Raw genomic sequence first — 22580 nt, 5'->3', positions numbered from 1 at the left:
ATCTGCAGACTAGAACAGACCATCACCGACTCAGCCAGACTGAGAATCAGGGCTAAATTCAAGGTAAAAGATGTGTAGTGTAACCCTGCCTTTATTTCTCTCTCTCTTTCGTCAGATTCATAGCCATACGATGATCAGGTTGGGTGTCGCCACATATCTCCACCTCCTGTATCTGTCGTTTCATATTAAAAGCCCTCTGCAGAGTTTTGTAATTGACTTCGTAATATTTCATAAAATTCTATAGTAGAAACACTGCAGGACCCCAAACCAGTTTGAAGAGCAAAACTGGAAACCCTAAACAAGTAGCATTTTGCTAGGAATAAAAACAAAAGCAGACACAGTCATCTTCAACTGTTCCAGAACAGGAAAGTTAATTTGCAATCTCCGTTACTGGTAAATAATGTTATTTCAACTACATTATTATTTCTATATTATTATATTAAGTCTTACCTTCAATTTCTCCAAAGTCTTGGGATCAATATCACATCTCATGTGCTTGCATTTAATGTATCACTTTATGCATGCTGTGCAGCAAAAGCTATGTTATGTTATACTTTTATAGATCATACAAGTGAAATTTGCTTGTCCAGTCTTGGGGCAGCACAGCGTTGCAAGCAGGACAGCACCACCTAGGGCAATGGGGGGTTAAGGGTCTTGCTCAAGGGCACAACCAGAAGTAACCACTTATCGGTAATAACGTTTCAGTTCATCTGTTTCAACACCAAGGAATTAACTACATTGTAAGTTTGCTCTAAAAGGAGTATGATGTTGGTGTTATGTTGGTGTTGGAATGCACGACCTGAAATATTGCTTGGAGTGAACTTTCTGTTTTTCCATTCTGTTTCTGAGGCATGATTTTTATTAAGCATGAAAAAAGTGTTAAAATCTAAATTTTCCATTTTAAAGAAGTCCTCCTTTGACCTTGATGCAGCTTTAACACACTCTTGATCATTCTCTCAAGCAGCACCATGAGGAGCCTCCTGAGATGCTTTTTCCAACAGTCCTGAAGAAGATTACACATATGCTTCCAAGAATGTTTTTATACGTAGAGGTTTTGCTTTGGAAATAAATTCATACACAGTCAACTTCACTACGTATATTGGGTTTGGAAGCAAATTCCATGAATTTATGCAAAGACTTTTACATGAAAATGTTTTTAAAAAGGTTTTCACAAACAGTTCTATTTAAATGAATCAAACACTATTAAATGAACCTGAAAAGGAGCCAGCTGCAAATGATTTTGGTGCTTTTTGCGTTCACAATGTAAGCAAACTTTTAAGGGGACTCAGTCCTGAAGTTCTCTTTCTGGTCCTCTTCAGCAGTGATGAAATCTCAGACCACCTGTTGTTCACATTACAGATCCTTTAGAACTCGGAGTTCCAGGTAAAGCCAACCAATGGGTAATATGGTTCATCATACAGCTTCATCATCTGACTCGCTGACTCATGTTCGAACTCATGGTAAAATCACCAAGCTATAAAAAAAACATTACACTGTTGCTGTTGTTCATTAAGTTAATTTAATTTAAATGATCCTTTCATTAAAGATTTTTGTTATACCATATATTATATTTTTGTTGATGTTTTACAAAAGCAAAAAGCTCCTCAAGTCTCTGTTACAGTAATTTAAATTCAGCTAGGATATTTAACTGTGCCGCATGAGTGCCTAGCATCACCCTTTAAGCACTGTAAAAACATTGTAAGCACAAGGGCTCTCGTGGCTTATTGCTTTAATACGCAAGTATTGCTGTCTCTTCACAAGATCACCAAAACACACTGGCACCATTTATCCTAAGTGCTTTACTTTTACCCATTAAGTACTGGAAGACTGGCTGCGTATGTACGGTAAGCCTTGAGGTTCTTTAACCGTAAAGCAAAACACAAAGTGGACTAAGGCTCTTTCGTTTTCACAGTGCACAAATCAGTCGGACCACAAAATGAACAAGATATGTGAACCATGTTCAGGACGTCCACATATAACGTTGGAAAACGTAAAATATCTTAAAAGTCTGAAAAACATACAGTCAATCAGGTGTGCCCAAACTTTCGACTGGTACTGTATGTGTGAAGGTATTTAAGCTTGGCGCAGAGACAGGAGAACCTGCACCGGTGGGCTCTTATTAAAACCAAAGCACAGACTGGAAAGCAAGGCCAGAGAGAGAAACTTGGAATGGTAACAGCAGTTTTCATTACAACAGCTACAGTTTCAAAAGCTTATGAAAGTGCTCCAGGTGCTTTTGAGGAGCAGGTAGATCATTAAAGCTTAAGATAGAGTCACTGAGAGGAAATTGGCAGGCGGATTAAAATGGCGCACCGGTGAGGAAAAATCAATATGGCTGTTTGAACGGGTGATCTGGTGTGATCACACATCAGCCTTTTCCAGTTCCACATACGAAGAAAGCTGAGAGCGAAGCCTGGGATCATGACGCAGAGAGAGAACGTCCAGGGGCGAAGAGGGAGAAATCTTTATCGGTAAGTATCCCGGCGTACGATCAGACACATTCAAACATTACCCACTGCAGCCTAGCGCTCTGACATGACACACGAGATAAAGTGTGAATAAGGGGAGAGGGGTAAAAAAGAGAGAGAGAAAGAGCGAAAGCAAGAAAGAGCGTGAAAGAGCAAGAAAGAGAAAGACAAAAAAAAGAACAAAAAAGAGAATAAGACAGAGAAAGAGAACAAAAGAGGAAAAAAGAGAAACAGGAAAAATAATAGAGAGAGCAAGAAAGAGTGAGACTAAAAGAGAGTACCAAAAGAGAGAAAGAGAAGGAGAAAAAAGAGAAATGAAGGAGAAAGAGAACAAAAGAGAATGAGAGAAAGAACGAGAGAGAGGAAGAGCAAAAGAGAGTGAAATGAGGGAGAGAATGAGAGAGAGAGAGGGAGAGAGGGAGAGAGAGAGAGAGAGAGAGACAAAGACCAGAAGAGAGAGAGAGGGAAAGTGTGATAAAAAAGAGATAGCAAGAGAGAGAGAAAATGAGAGAGTGAAAGAGAGAAAGACAGGAAAGGAGAGGGAGAAATGATCATCAGGATAATGAGGGCTGGCCTCTCAGGTCAGAATGTCACTCATTTAGTACCAAAACAAATTTGAACTCCACGCTCTGAGGGTTCATTTCATCATCCTGTTGCATGGCTTATTCCAGAGACTTTTTCAATTTCTTTTAATTGAACTGCATTTGCAGTTTTTTTTCTTGACAATGACCCTCATGTCACAGCCAAGCTCCACAAATACTTGCGCATCAAGCGACAAGCTTAGCACTACACAATCAGATCACAGAGACCAATCTGCATTATGCTTCACTAAGGAGACATGCATGTATGCTCAAGTACGAGCACACCATCAGCTCAGGAATAAAAATGGGCTCTGTATTTAGAGTCCAAAAATACAGAATGCATTACTTTGAACTTTCTATAAAGGCTGAAAGTGTCAACTGCCTCCATAGTGAGAGAGATCGCACTTCAGTTACTTTCAGTATTGCTATTGTTCACTATAAGGGGCAGAAAGACAATAAAGAAAATTAAAAAAACAATAAAGTCCAAGTTAAAATTCAGAGGCTGCTGTATCTATTGTCTGTATTTTCCACAGTGCTTTCTGCTATACAGTACATTCTGGAATGAAAACGTGGTCAGCTAAAGGCCTATTTGACCTGGATTAGTTTTACCTGGGGACGATCTGTGAGTGATTGGTCATTTTAATCCAGTATGAATTTGCTATGGCTATAGTTTTTACAAATCTGTAATGGAGTGCCAGCCAGAATAATTTGTATACTGGAGTATTAGTTCATTATGTTGTTAATAGTTTCACTATTTAGTCAAGACTTCCAAGCTCTATTTCACACACACTACCTCTACCTCTCGCTTTTCATTCAGGTGCTCATGTTAACAGGTCAGATTTACAAAACAGGGGAGGAGCCTAATTTTTCCATGTGCCAAACACACCATGCAGTAAAACGTAGTGAAATAAACTGTGAAAATAAATGATGGGCATGTCAATATTCATATGAGGGTCGCTATAAGACAATATGCGTTGCAAGACTAATGCTAACTGCTGCGCTGCTCTCAGAACTCGAAAAAAACTGGTTTGGTTAGCCTACAGGGTTATTTCTAACCCTAAAAAGGGTCGCACACTGATAAAAGGTCAAGAACCCCTGGTCTATTACAAATGCATGTGAATTACAATAACAGCATCCAAGCAATTCAGTTATTTGGAAATGACGTAGAAATGATCTTTTACAGGAAAAAAAGACTAAGAAAAAAAGAAAACATCTCTTTTTCAGTCCTGTCCACCTTGTACTGTGCTAACGGCCTGCTTCTGCCTAACCTCTACAGCCCTCCGAATGTAGGAATGTATAATTCAGCAAGGCTGAGCGAGTGAGTAAATCGCCGGCATGTCTGCACTGTACACTAAACCCTCTGTTAAAGTGGAAGAGGGGAGGCAAAAGCTACAGAAGTGCAGGTGACCTCTGTGGCACAGCACTCTGGGCCAACTCAGATCAGACTGCAGAAGAGGGTGAAGCGGAGTGGATCTTTAACCTCGCGACGATCGGGAATCAAACAGTAGCTTTAAATTCCTCCCAAGCGTGACTTGTGAAAGCCGACCCACCTCCGACGAGGGCAGCAGAAGCAGACTTTTACTCTGAATTTTTCTGTGATGATCACACTGGGCCCTGGTAGCAGATTCTGCTCTGTTAATCACAATAAGGAGTGCAGGACATACTGAGAGAACAGTGAGATCTGAATGTGAGAGATCCATAATTACTGTTATTACTCTTTGCTAAAGCTGCACAATGTACTGTAACTTAGCTGTAAGTGTAATGCTGGCTGGTACAATACTACTGTCGCATAAATATGCAATATGCAAATGAGTCTGTAACCAATTGCTGAATGTTTTTATAGAGTGACCAATCACAGATGTTATTTGGGTGTTTTGATGATTTGATACAATTACATTGCCCAGCAAACATAAATGATAATACTAAGCAACCACAAGATGTAGCAATATAACTGCAATATGCAATATACCTGACCATATAGTAGCCAAATCTACTAGCCAAAATACTGAAATACTGTTTTAATTCCCCTTCTCCTAGAGCGCTAATTAGTCCTATTTAGGAATAGTCTATCTGGGTACATTTCTGACTCAAAAGTTAGGGACCACAAGATAATCGACTTGCAAAAGCAAGAGAGAAAAAGGGAAAAAACAGGACTTACCAACACTGAAGTTCAAAAAAATCATTAAAAGCTATAGAGAAAGTGGGACTCCTAACACCCGTGCAAGACCTGTCAGACCACCAAAACTGAAAGCTTTCATCTTTGAGAGAGAGGAGAAAATCAAGCTCCACTCTTGCTTCAGATCTGAAAATTCAACACTCAACACTGTGAGTCTGAAAGGATGTGTAGCTGTCAAGAAGCCCTTACTGAGAAAAGGAAACAGCCAAAAAAGAAGAATATCTGCAAATCCAACTACTAGTGTTCTCAGAACAATGAACTGACTTCCCCTGATTCCAGACCTCAATATCACTGAATGTGTTTGGGATTACTCAGATCGTAAGAAGCAGAAAATGCAAGCAACTTCTAAGACTGAACTTTGGAGGAGTGGAAAAGTATCCCTACTTTCTTTGAAAAACTGAAGGCATGGAAGCTGTAATAAAGGGTAGACACATTATGTATTGAAAAAAAATGATATTATATTTAACTGTTGAGGTTTCTGTGTAATTTGGTGTACATAAAGGCATTTTCTTTTACTCGAAATTAAATAATGAATGGTGGTCTTTTGTGGAGAACTTCCCAGTGTTTCTCCACCCTACTTCATGTTAGTTTTCTTTTTTGCTCAGTAGACAGCCATTACAGGCATGAAGCTAGTCTCACAAGACAGTATTCAGACAAACAAACACTACGTTCCTTAAAAAAAAAAAACAGAAACTGCTCTCAAGCTGTACAAGTGCTGTGCAATTCACTTGCAAGGTAATCACTGTCATTTTGCAATCGTCTACCTATTCAAGTACGTCAGAAACAAAACTTGAATGTGTTGTCAAAAAAAAATTGGCTGCAAAGTATTATTTTAATCAACTGATTGTGTAGCATGATGTGTTTAGAATGGTATAAGTGTTGCAATTGGGCACAATGATGTATCCCTTTACGAAAAACCACCACAACCGCTGATCCAACAAAGCACTTTTTTTTTTTTTAATACCAAAGATGCTTTCAATTCTAAAGATCCCCTCATGCCTACACGAAATGTAGAGAATATGAATAAATGATGAATGGAAGGGAAACTGGTAAAATATTATGTTTACAGAATGTGACATGCATTGTAACCCTTACAAACCCTTTGACCCTTTCAAATAAACAAATTAACAAATTATGTGCATCTTTCACATTTTGCCAAGTTTCTGTTATTTAACAAAATAGTAAAGTTAGAAGTGCAGACTCGAACCAGTCAATGTAGAGTGCAAACTGAATGCAAATGTAATTTACTACTTATTATGTATTTATTAGGGCTGGCCCAAAAAGCATTTTACAGTCTTCCAATAAGCATTAGTATTTTCAAATATCCAAACACTTGTTCTAAAAATACACCTTAAAAACAAGAAATAATGTAAAGCCTTTTTAATCGCCCTTCTGGTGGAAGAGACTTCCATTTTATGGATGTTTCAGTCCGGCTGTGCTAGATACATGTCTTACATTTGTCAAAACAAGAGTCCTTCCAACCTGTCGCAATTTTTACACATCTACTCTGTTTTTTTCCCCCATCTGCACTTGTGAGTCAAGCATAAACTCCATAGAGGATTCACTTGCTTGCACTTCACTTATGCTACGCTTATGTGACACTGATGTGGTGCATCTGGTGTGAATTCAGAGTAAAGCAGGTAGCCTCAAACAGTGTTTGGATGCTTACATATCTGAGATCAAACTTCCATACCAAGTTTGTGTTTACACATTTTGGTTGTTTTGTATCGTCTAATGTTTGAATACCCCATCAAATTACATGTTTTGTTGATTTTCTAAGTAGAAGCAAGTTATCACATCCTCTACAGCACACTTAAATATGACATGTTCCTGCAAAGTTCAGTGCCAAATTCTATTTATTTTCTACATTAAACAATTTGGGGGGAAAAAAATCGGTAACTAAGTTTATGAATACTAAACAGAGAAACAAATGACAACAGCACACTTGAATGTTTACAGCAAAACCACACAATCAACTGTAAATTTCTGAGGGTTAAACAGAATTACCCAACAGCTGCAATTTGTCTTAAACAACAGTAATTAAGCTCTTAACCAGCAGACAACAAACTGTATAGTCGCACATGAGGAGTAAGACATGGCACAACTCGGTGGGGATTAGGATGATATTTTCATCTTGCTGCAATGAAAGGCCTGATAAAGGTATTCCTACTCATGCAGGGGCAGGTGGCAGGGCCATTAGGAAGTATGGTGTCAGCATCTGAGCGCTGCATCTGGAGCTAAACAGCTGCGCGATTGTAAGCGCTCAGCATGAAGACAGCAGCAAAGCTGCCTATAGCTGGAGAGAGAGAGAGAGAGAGAGAGAGAAAGAGACAAAGACAGAGACAGAGAGACAGAGAAGCCTGTGGCCCCCAGCATCCCGAGGGCCAAGCTGCCATGTTGCTGGCTGCTGCAGGCCTCAGTGTACATGCTCCTCCATCACCTGACAGAGTACAGCCATATGGCGACATAAGCTGAGGTCCACAGCCATGTGTGTTTGAACATCAGGGGCTTCCAGCAGCACGGACCCTAATCAGAGCCTTCGCAGCTCAAGCTCCGGCCTGCTCTCAGCCACGCAGCCCTGTAGCCCTCAGCCACTAGCCCCCAGCCTCATTAGAGCCGGAGGAGCCAGCGACAAACAAGCTCAGCTAGAGTCCCCTGAGAAAAGACTGAACACAGGCCTCTCCGGAGTGGCCCAGAGTTAAGCAAAAAGAAAAAGCGGCTGCTTGATTGATTTCCACCGAGCTCCATTACAGTGCAGAGTGAGATGTGCAGCGCTGTCGCGGCGCCAGATCCAGCGTGGGCCTGATTAAAGCAGACATCGGCCGTCGCTACAATGGAGCAATTTGGAAATAATGAGCGAGTAATCCGCCGGCCTGATTAAGTGCAAAAGGCAACTTAAGAACAACTCCGCTGCGTAACCTCCACTCAATCTCCGTCCAACCAAAGTGCGCCTCTGTGCCCGAGAGGCACCGCAAAAACAGGGCCTGGGACAGAGGTGGTTATAAATCAATTTAAAAATCCTTAAGGAACAATTCTGTGCATAAAATAACATTTCAACGTTCACCACAATTTGATTAAATTACTCCTGTTATTATTTACACAAATGTAGCTGGAGGAACTATATTAGAAAAATGAAGGTGAGGCATTAAATTTGCTTGATCCAAATGAGAACATTTCCACATTAATACCCTATATTACATCAACACCGTTACTGCCAAAAGCAGGTAAATTGAAAAAGCAAATTGGATAAAACTTTACTTATTATATTAAAATCTAATAGCTTGTTAGTTCTTATTAAAAATATAAATGCTACATATGAATTAATTTAATTTCAATTATTAACTAATTCCTTGTAATAGTTTGTTATTTATTGTTTAATTATTTGACACTCACAAATCAGTCAATAAACGATATAACTTGAAATATTAAGCATTTACTTAGAAACACAAACAATTCATATTCATTATGCATAAATACTTAGTAATTGTCTATGCTTAGTTCTAAATGACAAAGTAGTCATTTATCATCTTGTTAATTTGTAAATCAAACTTTTATTCAATGCTTAGGTAACCATTATGAAATGGTCTATATTATTTAAAAAGTTATTACTATAAAGTTGTTACAATAAACTATAAACTATTTGTTTTTGATGTATTTATAAATCTATATATTTATTACGCTTGCATACAATACTTTTCTCAAAATCATTATCAGACTAAGCTGACAAAGAGACAATAACATACAATAATATACTCATAAATACATTATAAAATCCAGCTGCAACTTTACAAACAGGGGTCCGATAAACATTTATTAATGTTACTTTTTACTAAGTTTACATTAGTTATCTGGTAAAAGTTTATTCATTACAAATTAGCATAAGTAATAAACAACTACTTTATCACTAAAAAAAATTCATAAGTAGATTCATCATTTTATGAGTCGTTGGTATTCAACTAAGTAAATGCTTAATATTTGTTATTAGCTGTGGGTTATTAGTATCAAATTTACAAAATAATTATCTGGAAGTTAATTATTAACAAGCTGTTACTAATGATTTAATTTCTATTTTCATAAAAAACAAACAAATAAATAATAAAAACCAAATAACAACAATAAATGATCAGCATGCCACAAAATGGTTAAGAATTAAAATAAAGGCATTTCTTTGAGTGTAAGTAATGCCTATATATAATGAATATGTAATAATCACTAAACTATTTACTATTTATAAACTATTAGATCATGATTAAGTTCCTATTTTAAGGGTGTGTCATTATAAAATGTTAGCCAAAACTGTACTGATGTAATATATTTTAGTATGTGGAAATGATACTTTTCTGTAAAGCTGAAAAGAGACAAAAATACACCAAGCTTTTCTGGGCATTTAAGTTATTTTGGGAAAATATAAGCATATACTTGATGAATATTATTAATTCTAACTTCCCAAAACAGATGCAGCTGAATCAGTACTTTTAGATCTACGCATCAATGCATGTTTACACTCCTACAAGATACTACTGCAGGAAACGGTAAAGAGAGGATACAGTGGGGGATAGGCGAAAAGAGAGCGAGGGATAGAGGGATGAAGGGATGGATGGAGTTAAGGAGAGAGCAGTTACAGGCAACAAACACAAGGATAAGTGCCTTTTGACCTCACTCCATTAACTTCCCACTGAATGCCTAAGGCTCTGCTGTAAAGAAGGAAAGACAAGGGAAGCTTACTCTGTAGAAGGTAACAAGTCCAACCTGCTGGGTTTCCATCTGCAGCGCACCTAGTTGATATGTGAGGCAGCATAGTGCACTGACCCACAGGACTACATCAAGTGGAGTGATTATCTGATGCGGACCAAAAATCCCCACCCAATTTAACTCAGTCAAATTAGATTTGATTAGGCTAGATTAAATTATAGCAGATAAAGGAGAGGTGGGAAAAGTGAGCACAGTGTTGACAGCTAAACTTCAAAACTGGCCTGACAGAGGCCTACTTCTGACCTGCTCCTGAGCATTTATTAGTGACGTAACCATCTTAATAATTAGGGCTGCAACTACCAAGAATAACTATCGCTCGATTACTCGTCTAATCAAACCATTATACCTTCTGACATTTCCTTGGCATCAGACGCTGAAATCACTTATTTTGTTACTTATTTTACTTACATGAATGTCAGGTGAAAGAAACTGAAAACCATCACTGATTCATTACTGAGAAAGCGTTTTTGCTCATCCAAGTGCTGCTATTTATAGTATGTTATTCAGCTGGCACTGACCTGTTATCAGACTACTTCACTACTTTTAGCAAGGCACAGTAGGGGCAAATGTTAGCTCAATAGACAGCTTGTGAGGAACCATCCAGATACACATCCAAATGCCACAGATGCAAAAACGTAGCTGTTTCTGCTGTTTAATCAACATGTTTATTTAGTGTGCCACAAATTACCAGCAAGAAAACTACTAGCAAGAAAACACAAAAGCAAGAATGTCACAAATCAGACGTGCTTATCATTACTCTGATGAAACAAATCAGTAAATAACACTTTGAAAGAAATCTCTTAGCTGTTACTTCATAACTGACTAATCATGAAGTAACAAAGAATTTACAGTTATGTATCATTAATTAATATAGTAACATTAACTTATAAGACACATTTGAATCATTATTTGATTATTATTTGATTATTCAATGACACTGCAGACCCTAAACTGAAGTCAAGTCACAGTGTCTCCTGTCTCCTAGTGTAGCCTTGCCTTAATATTACTGTTTATACCTGTGTGTAGTCTGTTACTCCTCTTTCCCAGTTGGTTTCTATTCTTGACTCTGGTATAAGCAGCTCTCATATTTCAGTTTATCTTTGTCTGGTGTGATTTTCCTTATGTTTTGCTTGCAGTGTTTGTTTTTGTCTTAAGTTTAATAAGCTCAATCAACTCACACCTACATTCTGGGCTTGGTTTGGTCTTAAGTCTAAAATGGAGGTGTCAAGGTAGGATGGATAGGAGTGTTTATTGAGGTTGTTTACAGACTAATATCTTCTATTCTAGTGTAAATAAACTTGGAGACAATGTCCTTGTGGACATTTATAGATATTTATATGAACCGAACTGCTTTCACTTTCAATTATGGGCTGCAGATAGTTCACATATAACTTACACATCATTTGTAAAACCAAGAAATCAGTGTTATTTGTTCATGTTAATACCAAATCATCATTTTCAGCTTTCCTTTATTTGGGGTTTACAAGTGATACAGTGCATTAGTAGCCAAAATTATTTTAAATTGTTTTTTAAGATGTGTTTTGTATATATGCACACCATATATTCACTAACATTGGATAATATTTACATTTCTGATTTGTTTATCCTGAACTATTAAGTGACATAAAAAAATACATATTTTAATCTATAGACATTACCACCGGACTGTACTGATACTTTAAAAAATGAATAATGGTAAAAGTCCTGGTTAAAACATGATTGGCTAATATCAGTTCATAACTATGAAGTAGAAGCTCACTGTGAATTAACAGCTTACAATGCTGTGAATATACAAATTCACAATGAGTAACTAAATGCCTGATTAGTTCAAGATTAGTTAATCATGTAGTAAGTGCTAATAGATGTCTTATAGACATTTGTTACTATGAAGCGTTTCCAACAAATCAATGCTAAGTGCTTAGCTACACGATTTGTGCAATAAATGAAAAAAAAATATCAAAATTTCACACGCAGATATATTTTCAACAAGAACATGCACATGCCATCGCCAATTTCGCAGAATGGATCACCAGCGAGATGCTCGGTTCGACCAGGTTAAAGGGGGGACCATTTGGGCAAGGTATAGTTAGGCTAAACAGATGATTAATGTATAATTATTTCTGCCACTGTCTTAAAGTGATACATCCAGCAATTTTCCTGAACACAAAAAGCTGAACAGCCTGCTAGCCTGGTAGTTTGCCATGAAATAGAGTCTTAAATAAAGGTATTACACTGCAGTTATGCAGAGGGGCTATCATTGCAGCAGCTAAACATCTAACTACAGAACCTAGATCAGATAACATCAGGACTGATGCTTACTGAAGCATACTGCAATCTGTTGAAAAGACCACAAATATCAGATGAAATTTACTAAAAATTACAAAGCACTTGTAGATGACTAATCAACTGTTGCCTAATCACTGTAGCCTTATTAATAATAGCCCCTTAACAAATTCCTTAATAAAGAAATACTAAAATATTTGTGTCCAAGGAATATAAACAGACACATGCATGTCTTCTAGTTTTGATTTTTGAGCCTTGTTTTTTTCTTTTTTATATACAATGATCAGCATTAAAGATGTATTTGCCAAAACAATTATGTCAATTAAAGTTCTGTTCCGCAGGTAAAGGGGCTACTTCCTGCTCAGAGATTTCTTCATCTATCGTGTTCTGAGCTGCTGATGATCTGCAGTTTCCTCCGTATCATCACAACTTTCCTGTTTACACTCTCAGGCAGGAGATGCTCCTAATTTAGAACTACATACGGGAAACACGAACAGTGCTTAAAAAGGGCAGCAAAGTATTTACATATGCACAAACTGAGCTCCATTCAGTAGGAAGGTTTTCTCACCAATACCAATCGTAAGGAGCTAAAACCTTTGACATATGATCATTTTGGCCAATATAATTTTATATGGCCAATAATTAAATAAAAACAATAGTCTGCATTTTTGCAATGTGTAATCACTAATAAGATAAATCAGATAACAGTATTGTTGTGCATGGCAAAGCAAATTACTAATAATGGAAATATTGTAGCATTGGGGCTGGAGCTTCCCCAAATTCTTAGCAATTTTCTGGACTCTATTAATTAGCTCTTATTTTCAAGCAGTTCCCTTCACTTCTCTTCATTTCTGGACTGAAACAGCAGAAACTCAGCCTAAATAGAAATGTTGTAGCACTGGGGCAGAGCTTTAATTTTAAAAATGTAAAAAAAATGCAAAACGTTTTTAAATAAAAAAAAAGTTTATTAATTTCAAAAGGCCTTACTGTTTTCTCTTAATTAACTATTATTTTTAAGTAATACTCTTTAGAGATTTTTTTCATCATAAAATGTTACTGTGATGCCAAAAGTTGGGTTTAAAAGGATATTTACTTTACCTATGATTGTGTTTTGTGTTCAAATTTATTAGTCTAGTCTGTATTGCTGTGATAAATGTGAACAGGTGCTCACTGTCAGCTTAGTATGACTAAAGCCAATGACTAAATTCTTCATCTTTCATGAGGTGTCCTCAGTAAAATACAAAATTAGTGTCAGTATTTTAGCAGTGGTATTTTCACCAATACAGATAAATCTACAGGAACGATATTATCAGTCAATGGATATATGAGTCAAGCCCTCATACGTCCAAACAAACATACAAATGCACACGACTAACTTACTCAGTCTTGTACTATAAGTCATGCAGGGGCAGAGTTCTGTCACTTAACAGCGATCATGAAGAAAGAAACACTTTTAAACTGTCTGGAGGTCAAATATCAACTGTTCCCTTTCAGTGGTTTCTTTGCAAAGCACTTGCACATCCCATTTGAATGCATAATACAAGACATTACCCACTTGTGATTAGAGATAAATACAATAAATGTGACATGAGAAAGGCGCTGGAGCCTGACAACGTGAAGGTTATTCAAGAACAAGCACCAGTTCAAAGGCCTTCACAGATAATGCCTGTTCATTGGCATGCATTAGTCCAGTGTTAATGTGATCATTTGAATGACAAAACATCAAGTTAGCTACATCAAGAAGCACAAGCACAGCTTGCTGCTGCTTGAAAGGAGACAGTTAAAGTTTAAGTAGCTTTCTGGGGAGATGTGGCTTTTGAAAAGGAAAAAGAGATGTATTTTTATAACACTGGTTCTCCTTGTCCAATGACACGAGAGGTAAGTTCTTAGATGGAAGATAAAAATGGAAGAACAAGTAGTCTGATAATGCCCAGAGCACTGCAGTGCTGCAGATTTTCACAAGGCAAGGCTGTAAAGCGCTAAATTGAGTAAAACAAAGCAAAACGTTAAAGGGTTAAGCATGTTTAAAGTATTTACCCCTATGAAGTCCTCAGTTCTTGTATTCTCTCTATTTTATTTTCAGTATTACGACTTTATATTATTCATGGCAATATAACTAAATAATCAAACTAGAGCAAAACTCACACTGGAACAATAAAGAAGAAGGAAAGCAATCAAAATAAAGCAGCAGGAAGGAAACACAACAGTCAACAGCCAAATGACTACTTTATCTCTACCATGCACACATACAACGAGAGATGGATGAAGGAGGAGAAAGACAAAGAGGGAGACATTCAGAGGAAGGGAAAAAAACATCAACAACAATCTTCCTGCTTTCTGTCCTCCCCAAAATTAAAGCCATCATTGAGCTTAATGCAGGCTGAAGAGACAGGGGGCTGGGTGCTGGAGTGCAGGAGCGGGCCCCTGTCTCAGAGAAATGGCCATTGAATTCTGATTACGGCAGCCTAATAGAAAGTAATGAGAGGGGCTTATGCTCCGGTGGCTTTTGCTTTCCCCAGCGGGGCAGCTACGCTCTCTGCAAAGGCCAAGCCACTGGTGCGCTGATTGGGCCTGACACTCTGGCTGAAGGGGGGAAGGATGAGGGCAGTGGGAGGGAGAGAGGGAGAGAGAGAGAGAGAGAGAGAGAGAGAGAGAGACAGAGAGAGACAGAGAGAGGGTACATAGAGGATATAAAGCCAGATACATAAGGTAGGCAAGACTAAAACATTTCTACACTAAGTAACAACCTGAGGACATACAATATTCAAAATTTTTTTGCACTAAAACAGATGTGTCCGATTTTCCTTCAGAACTTTTAACATGGTCCCAAGTTCATGCTTTTGGAGAATATATCCTTGTGCTTCTCACAAAAGAGTGCAAATGCTAACACAGGGTAAGCCAATGCAAAGATCACAGTGGATGTAAAGAGTTAAGAGAATGTAAAAGAGCAAAACAAGCATAGACAGCTTCACTGCCTCATTTAGGAGCTGAAACTTCAGCACTTTTGTGTACATTTTTGGATGTTTATAGCCCAGTATAGGTCCTAAGCCCATTTGACAAAGCAGAGGCCAACCTACAGAGCCAGTATACCCAGTGCAACATTTAGTATTGTATCTTGGTTGCTGTTATTCCAATGACAAAGACAATGATTGGTCAAGTGAATTCAAATCATCTGCATAAGTTCACAAAATGAAATGGTGTTACTACAATAATTTAGCATTTTTGCCATCCATAATATCAATTTTGTTATGTAAAACATCAGTTATAAAAAGTAAATAACATCTGAATGTACTGCACAAATAGATAGCGTTTAGCTTAGAGGTGGGCAATATGACAAAAAGATAATATCATTATCATAATACTTTAAGCAGCTCATATCCAATGTTTTTCTTGTGTTCTGTTTTTGTGTTTTTTTGCCTCTGAGGTCGACATATCACATTTCTGTGGGTTTTCTGTACCAAAAAACAGCACAATTAATTTTTAGAGGACATTTCACATTCATTTTCCACCTTCTCTTTATCCCTTGCGATTACACAGGCTGTTTTTTGCCTTTAATACTGATATATGTAAATGACCTCTGTTCTGACTGGCTGTCCTGCCCCATTCAAAAAGTGTTTGGGGCTAAAACACTCATAACAGCATGAATGGGTGGTGCTAAACTGCTGTAAGCTGAATACATGGATATATAGAAATGTGCTGGACACAGCAACAACAAATGCAAAATGGGCTGTATCTGCAGTTCAGTTTCTGTATATGGACTGTATGGTATGGGAGTGAATGGAACATTTAGAAACCCTAACCATGGTATATGGTACATACTGTATCAAACTCGTATAATTAAAACAGTAAGGAAAATTCAGATTTCCATGATATGGTCCCCTTTAAGAAAATTTCACGATACATATGTATCATGTTTGGCTTTTCTATGGTTTAGTTTGGTTAAGTTGGAACAGAAAACTGGGCGCAATGATCTTTATTCAACATTTTATATACTATACTGGACAAAATATGTAAGACAAAATATGCTCTGTTTGTAATGAAACATGCAGTTGGTCAGCGTTGCTAAAGTACTAATACCCATGGTATGATCAGAAAAGCATACTGTGACGTCACGAAACAACAAAATACTGTCATACTGTCCATGTCTAAGAATCCTTGAAAAAACATTTTTTTAAGAGTTTAGAGGTGGGCAGTATGACAATAATTTGTGAGTTACATCACAGTGTGCTGTTCCGATCATATCATGGGTATCAGTGCTTAAACGACGCTGACCAACTGCACATTTCATTACCAACAGAGAATAAGCTCAACACTCAAAGAATCAACTCAATGCATCAGTGGTTCTCTGTATGGTTAAACGGTTCATTTCCATGATGAAAAATTCCTGTTGTACATGGTTCTTTAAAGAACATTCTAGAAAATAACGTCAAGAAAGTTACAACTGCTGTCATATCTTATTTCTTTTGGTTTCTGCTGTTCTTTTTTATTCCTTTCATTGTTCATACTATATGCCATTGTTGAGTTCTGTATTTTTTTTATAGTTCCCTCTTGTTTTCTTTTGTATAATACTGTAATATTTCTGTGTTTTGTTGATGCTTTGTAAAGCGACCTTGCGCTTTGGGCAGGCACTTACACAAGTAAAACATTTTTATTATTCTTTATAATATAAAGTCCATAAAGGGTGGGAAGCAGCAGAGGGTACAGAGCAGCAGTAGTTGAGCAGAGAAAGGCCAGTGGTACCCACCATCAATCCGGCTGACCAGCTCCTCCAGAGCCTTCACTTTCCTCTGAATCCCTGGCTGGGCAAACGTATAGTTGTCCTTGAGGAGAAAAGAGAGAAAAAAATGATAGCTTAGGCCTGCCTCAGGCTACATTCAACATCATTACTTGTTTTCACATTTTATGCCAAGATGATATTGATGTACAAAGGTTTACTGAATGACAGGTCCCCATGGAGCCCCTCACTTACAATACATTTATAATGGCTACAATTAAAAGCCATTGATCACATAAAATGGCATCCATTAGCAATGCTTACAGCGTATCTTTATGCCTGAGGGATTCTTACAGCATAATGACAACCGTGGGAAAAGGGCTAGTGGGACCATTCACTGTCTCTTCTCTACACATACATTTAGGCCTGTGGGCACAGTCCATTTGTGCATATCAAGCATATAACAGCAGCACACACGTACACACCCCCACACACACTCGTTGCTGAAGCAGGATGGCCATGGTGAGCGTGGCTGCGTGCTGGGAATAGTGATCCCCATAATTAAGTGATAATATTCATCATGGTCCCGTGGCCCACAGTGCGGCTTAATTACCACATTCATTTCAGCCTGTGCTATCAGCCCTCATGACCAGACAGCCACTTATAGCCCCCCCAACTCCATCTCCCTATGCTACCCCATGCTCAGTGGGGCTCGCAACCAGTTAGCCTAGCCTAGCACTGGTCAACAGAGCCCATAAAAGTGACTGGAGGGGATGCTGCGTAGTGCCAGCTGCATGCAGAGGGTTAAGGAAGATGAATAGCGCACTCGGCTGTGCTCAGAGCGCCAGACGGGGATATTGATAAACAATAGTGGCTGAAGACCCATCATTCACAGCAATTACAGGGCTGCCGGGGAAGGCTCGGAGCGAGAGTGAAGTGTGTGTGTGTGTGTGTGTGTGGGCAGGTCTCAAGTTACCTGCTGAGAACTCACTCATCTACACTCAAATGAGGTGTAGTACCGAGCAAGAGAACACACAAGAAGAACAAAGGAGAGCGTTTGAGTGAGTGAGTGGGCAAGCAAGGGAGAACAAACAGTGTGGAAAATCAAGAACACAATGTGTGTGCGTGTTTACAAAGTTTAGAAAATCAGTTCACCTCAGAGACTGGGATCTTACAGGCTCTAGCGCAAAATAAAAATATGAATGGGCCCCCAAGGTAATTACTTTCAATGAATAAAATGAATGGCAATGTAATCTGCTAGTTCACTCGCTATTGTTTTATGTATTGTTACATGACCTCAGATCAGCAGATTCTGGCCTTCTCCAAACACCCTGTGTAAACTACAGAAACACTGGAAAGGCTCCCTTCTGTTTTTATGCTTCTAAAACTCATTACCTCTTATAACTAGGCAGTCAAGTTCAGTACACATTTTTAAGAAACACTTAAATATGTTTAAAACCACACTTGAAATCCTTTAAATCACATTTTTATTTAAAATTACTGCTGTCATTTATTTTATTTGCTTGTCGTTTCATTCTATTTTTTTTGACCATTTTAGTTTTCCTTTTCTGTTTTAGTGTTCCTTTTCTGCTTTCAGGTTCAGTCCACATTTTAACAATAATTTGAAAATGTATAATTTTAATCCAGTTATTAATTAAAATACTGTCATTTATTTCACTTTACTTCATTTTATTCATTTAATTAATTATAACTTCCTTCAGGATGTTGTGGAGATGTCAAGTCAAGTCAAAGTTTATTTATGTAGCGCTTTTCACAACAGGCATTATCGCAAAGCATCTTTACAGAAAAATCTGGGTCCAAGCCCTCATGAGGAAACCAAGTCAAGTCAAGTCAAATTTATTTATATAGCGCCTTTTACAACAGATGTTGTCACAAAGCAGCTTTACAAAGAATCCGGGTACACGCCCCCAGTGAGCAAGCCTTGGCGACAGTGGCAAGGAAAAACTCCCTCAACAGGAGGAAGAAACCTTGAGAGGAACCAGACTCAAAAGGGGAACCCATCCTCCTCTGGTCGACACCGAGGGCAGACACAAAACAGTATAAGTGGATACAGTTTAACAAGGGCAACAGCGCCAAGGAAAAATCCCTAAGAGCAAGAGGTAGAAAACTTGAGAGGAACCAAGGGGAACCCATCCTCCTCTGGTTGACACCGGATAGCAAAACAATAACTTAAGAGCAATATTAACAGAGAATAAGGGCTTTCCATTAATAGAAATTATTAAAATAGAGAAAAGGGAAAAAAACAGCCTGTCACTGGACCAAAGTAATTAGATTAAGCATTGATTACTAATAACTACGAGTTGAGGCCTATCAGAGTAACAGTGAGAAACAGAACTGTGACAGTCACTGTTACCAGTGAAAACCAGTAACTACTGTTAGAAGTGTATCACAGAGAACCACGAACATCACTGCTGTTAGAAGCCTGTAATGATGACCTGTTAGTATGAATATGAGAAGAGCTCAGAGAGTATTGTGAGGCAGATGAAGCAATATCTATGATTAAACAGTTTGAGACTGTGTTTTGTGCAGAGCATTGGACAGCAGGAAGCTCCATGGTGGTCAACTGGTCCACAAAATGAAATGCATCAGTGTACAGTTCTTATTGTTGTAGTTATGCATATATATTGTCCAAACATTTTACTGTTAACGAGTGTACTTCGGAAATAAAGGAAAATAAAGGAATTCTGACCGAGCTCAGAATTCCATGTTTACTCATAATATTTTCCAAATGGCCAAAAAAAAACCAAAACAAAACATAAAAACCAGTGAGTTATATCAAAGCAGCAACATCAATCCTAGACTCGTCTGCAGCCCTGAGCACAAGATAAACTGCAGACTATTTTTAGCTTGAGACAATGGTAATCAGGTACATTACAGTGTCAGTACTAGCAGACCTCCAGCGAAACCTGGCATCCAATGGGGACCCAAATTCACGCTGTAAAAGCCTGTTGTCAAATAAGCAGTGATCTTTGCTCCACTACGGCAGCAGGTGGAGTCATGAAAGAGCCATTTTCCCACGCTGCCAGCACACTGTCTGAATATGTTCTCAGTGTGCACAGAAAAGCTGAAAATACTGGCTGAGAGGCAGATCCTAACACTGACAGCCCGAACACCCTCCTAATTGATTTCCACGGCACCTTCCTCCGGTAACTTGGCAGTTAATATGGTAACACCATACAGAAGCCTGCTTAAATTAGAGAAAATAAACATGCTTGTATTTTGGGTCAGAAATTTGTAGACCAACTTGTTTTTTTTGTGTTTTTTTTTGGTTTGGTTTGGTAGCTTTTGGTATGGATTGTAGTTTTTGCTATTGGTTTCATAAATTCAGTGTTTAAAGCCTATTAACTGCTTCTTGTTCAAATAATCAAATGGCTAAAGTTTACTGTCTGAAGTCAGCCTACATGCTACTGTCACAGTAGATTATTATTATGATAATATAATAAACTTTGCTTGTTTTGTTTTTATTAATTTTGTTCTAAACACAAAATCTTTTAAGCCCTTGTTTAGGTTTCGCAAGGGAAGGCATTTCATGTGTGAAAGGGTGCAGCGGAGTGCTGAAGTGCCCATCCTCTGTTGAATCACTCACTCAAAGAGTTCCAAATTGCCTGTGGAAGCAACATCAGCAAAAGAACTGCACTTAAGGAGCTTCACGAAATGGGTTTCCATGGCCAAGCAGCTACACACAAGCCTAAGATCAAAATGGAGAATGCCAAGCGTCATGGGTAGTGACGTAAAGCACGCCGCCACTGGACTCTCAAGCAGTGAAAACGTATTTTGTGGAGTGATGAATCATGCTTCCCTATCTGGAAGTCTGAGGGACAAGTCTGGGTTTGGCAAATTCTAGGAGAACGTTACCTGCCTGACTGCATTATGCCAAGTGTAAAGTTTGGTGGAGGAGGGATAATGCTATGGGGTTGTTTTTCAGGGGTTGGCCTAGACCCTTTAGCTCCAGTGAAGGGAAATCTTAATGATTCAGCATACCAAGACATTTTGGACAATTCTATGCTTCCAACGTTGTGGGAACAGTTTGCGGAAGGCCCTTTTCTGTTCCAGCGCGACTGAGCCCCACTACACAAAGCCAAGGTCCATAAAGGCATGGCTGGGTGAGTTTGGTGTGGAAGAACTTGACTGGCCCATACAAAGCCCTGACCTCGAACCTATTGAACACCTTTGGGATGAACTAGAACAGAGCTTGTGAGTTAGGCCCTCTTGTCCAGCATCAGTGTGTGACCTTACAAATGCTCTTCTGGATGAATGGGCAAAAATTCCCACAGATACACTCCAAAAATTTGTTAAAAGCCCTCCTAGAAAAGTGGAAGCTGTAAAGGGGGGAGACCAACTCCATATTAATACCTATGGATTTAGAATGGGATGTCATAGAAGCTCCTGTAGGTTTAATGTGTAGGTGTCCCAATACATTTGTCCATACACACCCAGAGGGTCTGGTCACTGCAGGACCCTCTATGCCACGGGCTCTAGCGCAACAGCATAAAACACAAAAAAACACATTATGAGACAAGAAGAAGAAATATGATTACTTCTGTACACCTGTGGACTTTGACAGTGAAAATGCTATCAAAACTCATAGTTTGTCAACAATTTTGATTATAAAATATAAAAGTTTCACTGTGGATCCTTTTCATTCATGTGTTGTTTACTTAAAAAGGTGCTTTATAATGCTCTATTTATGATCTTATGATACAATAAATCATTCTAAAAAGTTTGCAATACACTCTAAGAAGTGTTAGAGCGATTTGACTTCTATTGTTTAGCCTTTCACACAGACAATATAGCATCTGCAACTGTACAAACAGGAACTAAACAAGGCAATACAGATTAGTCAATTATTGTAATAGTGGTTGATACAATAATCAATAATCATTAGTTACAGATCTAGTAAACAGTTTTGCTTTTCTGCTTTCTGAGGGGTTGGCTGCTACTGGAACAAACGGGTCTTAAATATTTAGCGCGTTTAGCAATTAAAGGACTACTACTGTCCTCCTGAGAACACAAATTCAACCGACAAATGGAAAGATGAGAGTATGAGAAAGACTAATTAAGAGATATGGTACTTAAATAAGTTAATGGTGACACTTTTAGAGTAACTCTGAATTTAAGACCATTGTACAGCAAATGAGATCTACAATGGCATACCAACTCACCTTAAAATGGTAGCGAAGGTTTTCCAATGCATCAAATTGCATTCATTCTGTCTGATATCAAAATCATTTCAATCTCTTTTAGTGGTGCTAATCAAATCATTTGTCATTTGATTAAGTTTAAGTGGCTCTTTTACAGGAGCCCTGACGTAGGTGAAATTTGTCTAGCTGGAACGGTTTGGCAAAGACCTAAATATGCACTCAGGAAGATTAACTAATAGCTCTGCTCGCATCCACGCACAGCAGCATGCATCAGCAACTCCAACAGGTGGTAGAGTTCTGGCCTGACAAAGAGGCGGCCCTCGCTGCTCCGTCTCTGACTCACAAGGGCAGATAGCGAGTGTGTGTAAGCGCGAGTGTCAGTGTGTGTATGTGCGAGTCTCTCCATCTTTGATGAGGCTTCAGAGAGTGAGGAAGCTTTAATGT

General features: G+C 38.4%; 1 protein-coding gene across 2 annotated transcripts in view; it reads right to left on the bottom strand.

Moving 5' to 3' along the window:
* The window catches only part of tbc1d22a (TBC1 domain family, member 22a), a 193042-nt gene that overhangs the window by 64584 nt on the left and 105878 nt on the right, over positions 1-22580 (bottom strand). For both annotated transcript variants that reach the window (XM_036577364.1, XM_036577363.1), the window contains exon 10: positions 17005-17080. In XM_036577364.1, the coding sequence (XP_036433257.1) occupies positions 17005-17080 (76 nt within the window). The remainder of the gene's footprint in view (positions 1-17004; positions 17081-22580) is intronic.

This window comes from Colossoma macropomum, unplaced genomic scaffold (assembly GCF_904425465.1).
Source record: "Colossoma macropomum unplaced genomic scaffold, Colossoma_macropomum, whole genome shotgun sequence".
In the NCBI taxonomy this organism is placed as follows: Eukaryota; Metazoa; Chordata; class Actinopteri; order Characiformes; family Serrasalmidae; genus Colossoma; species Colossoma macropomum.
Note: the sequence above shows the minus strand (reverse complement) of the source record. Positions and strands in the feature narration are given on the sequence as shown.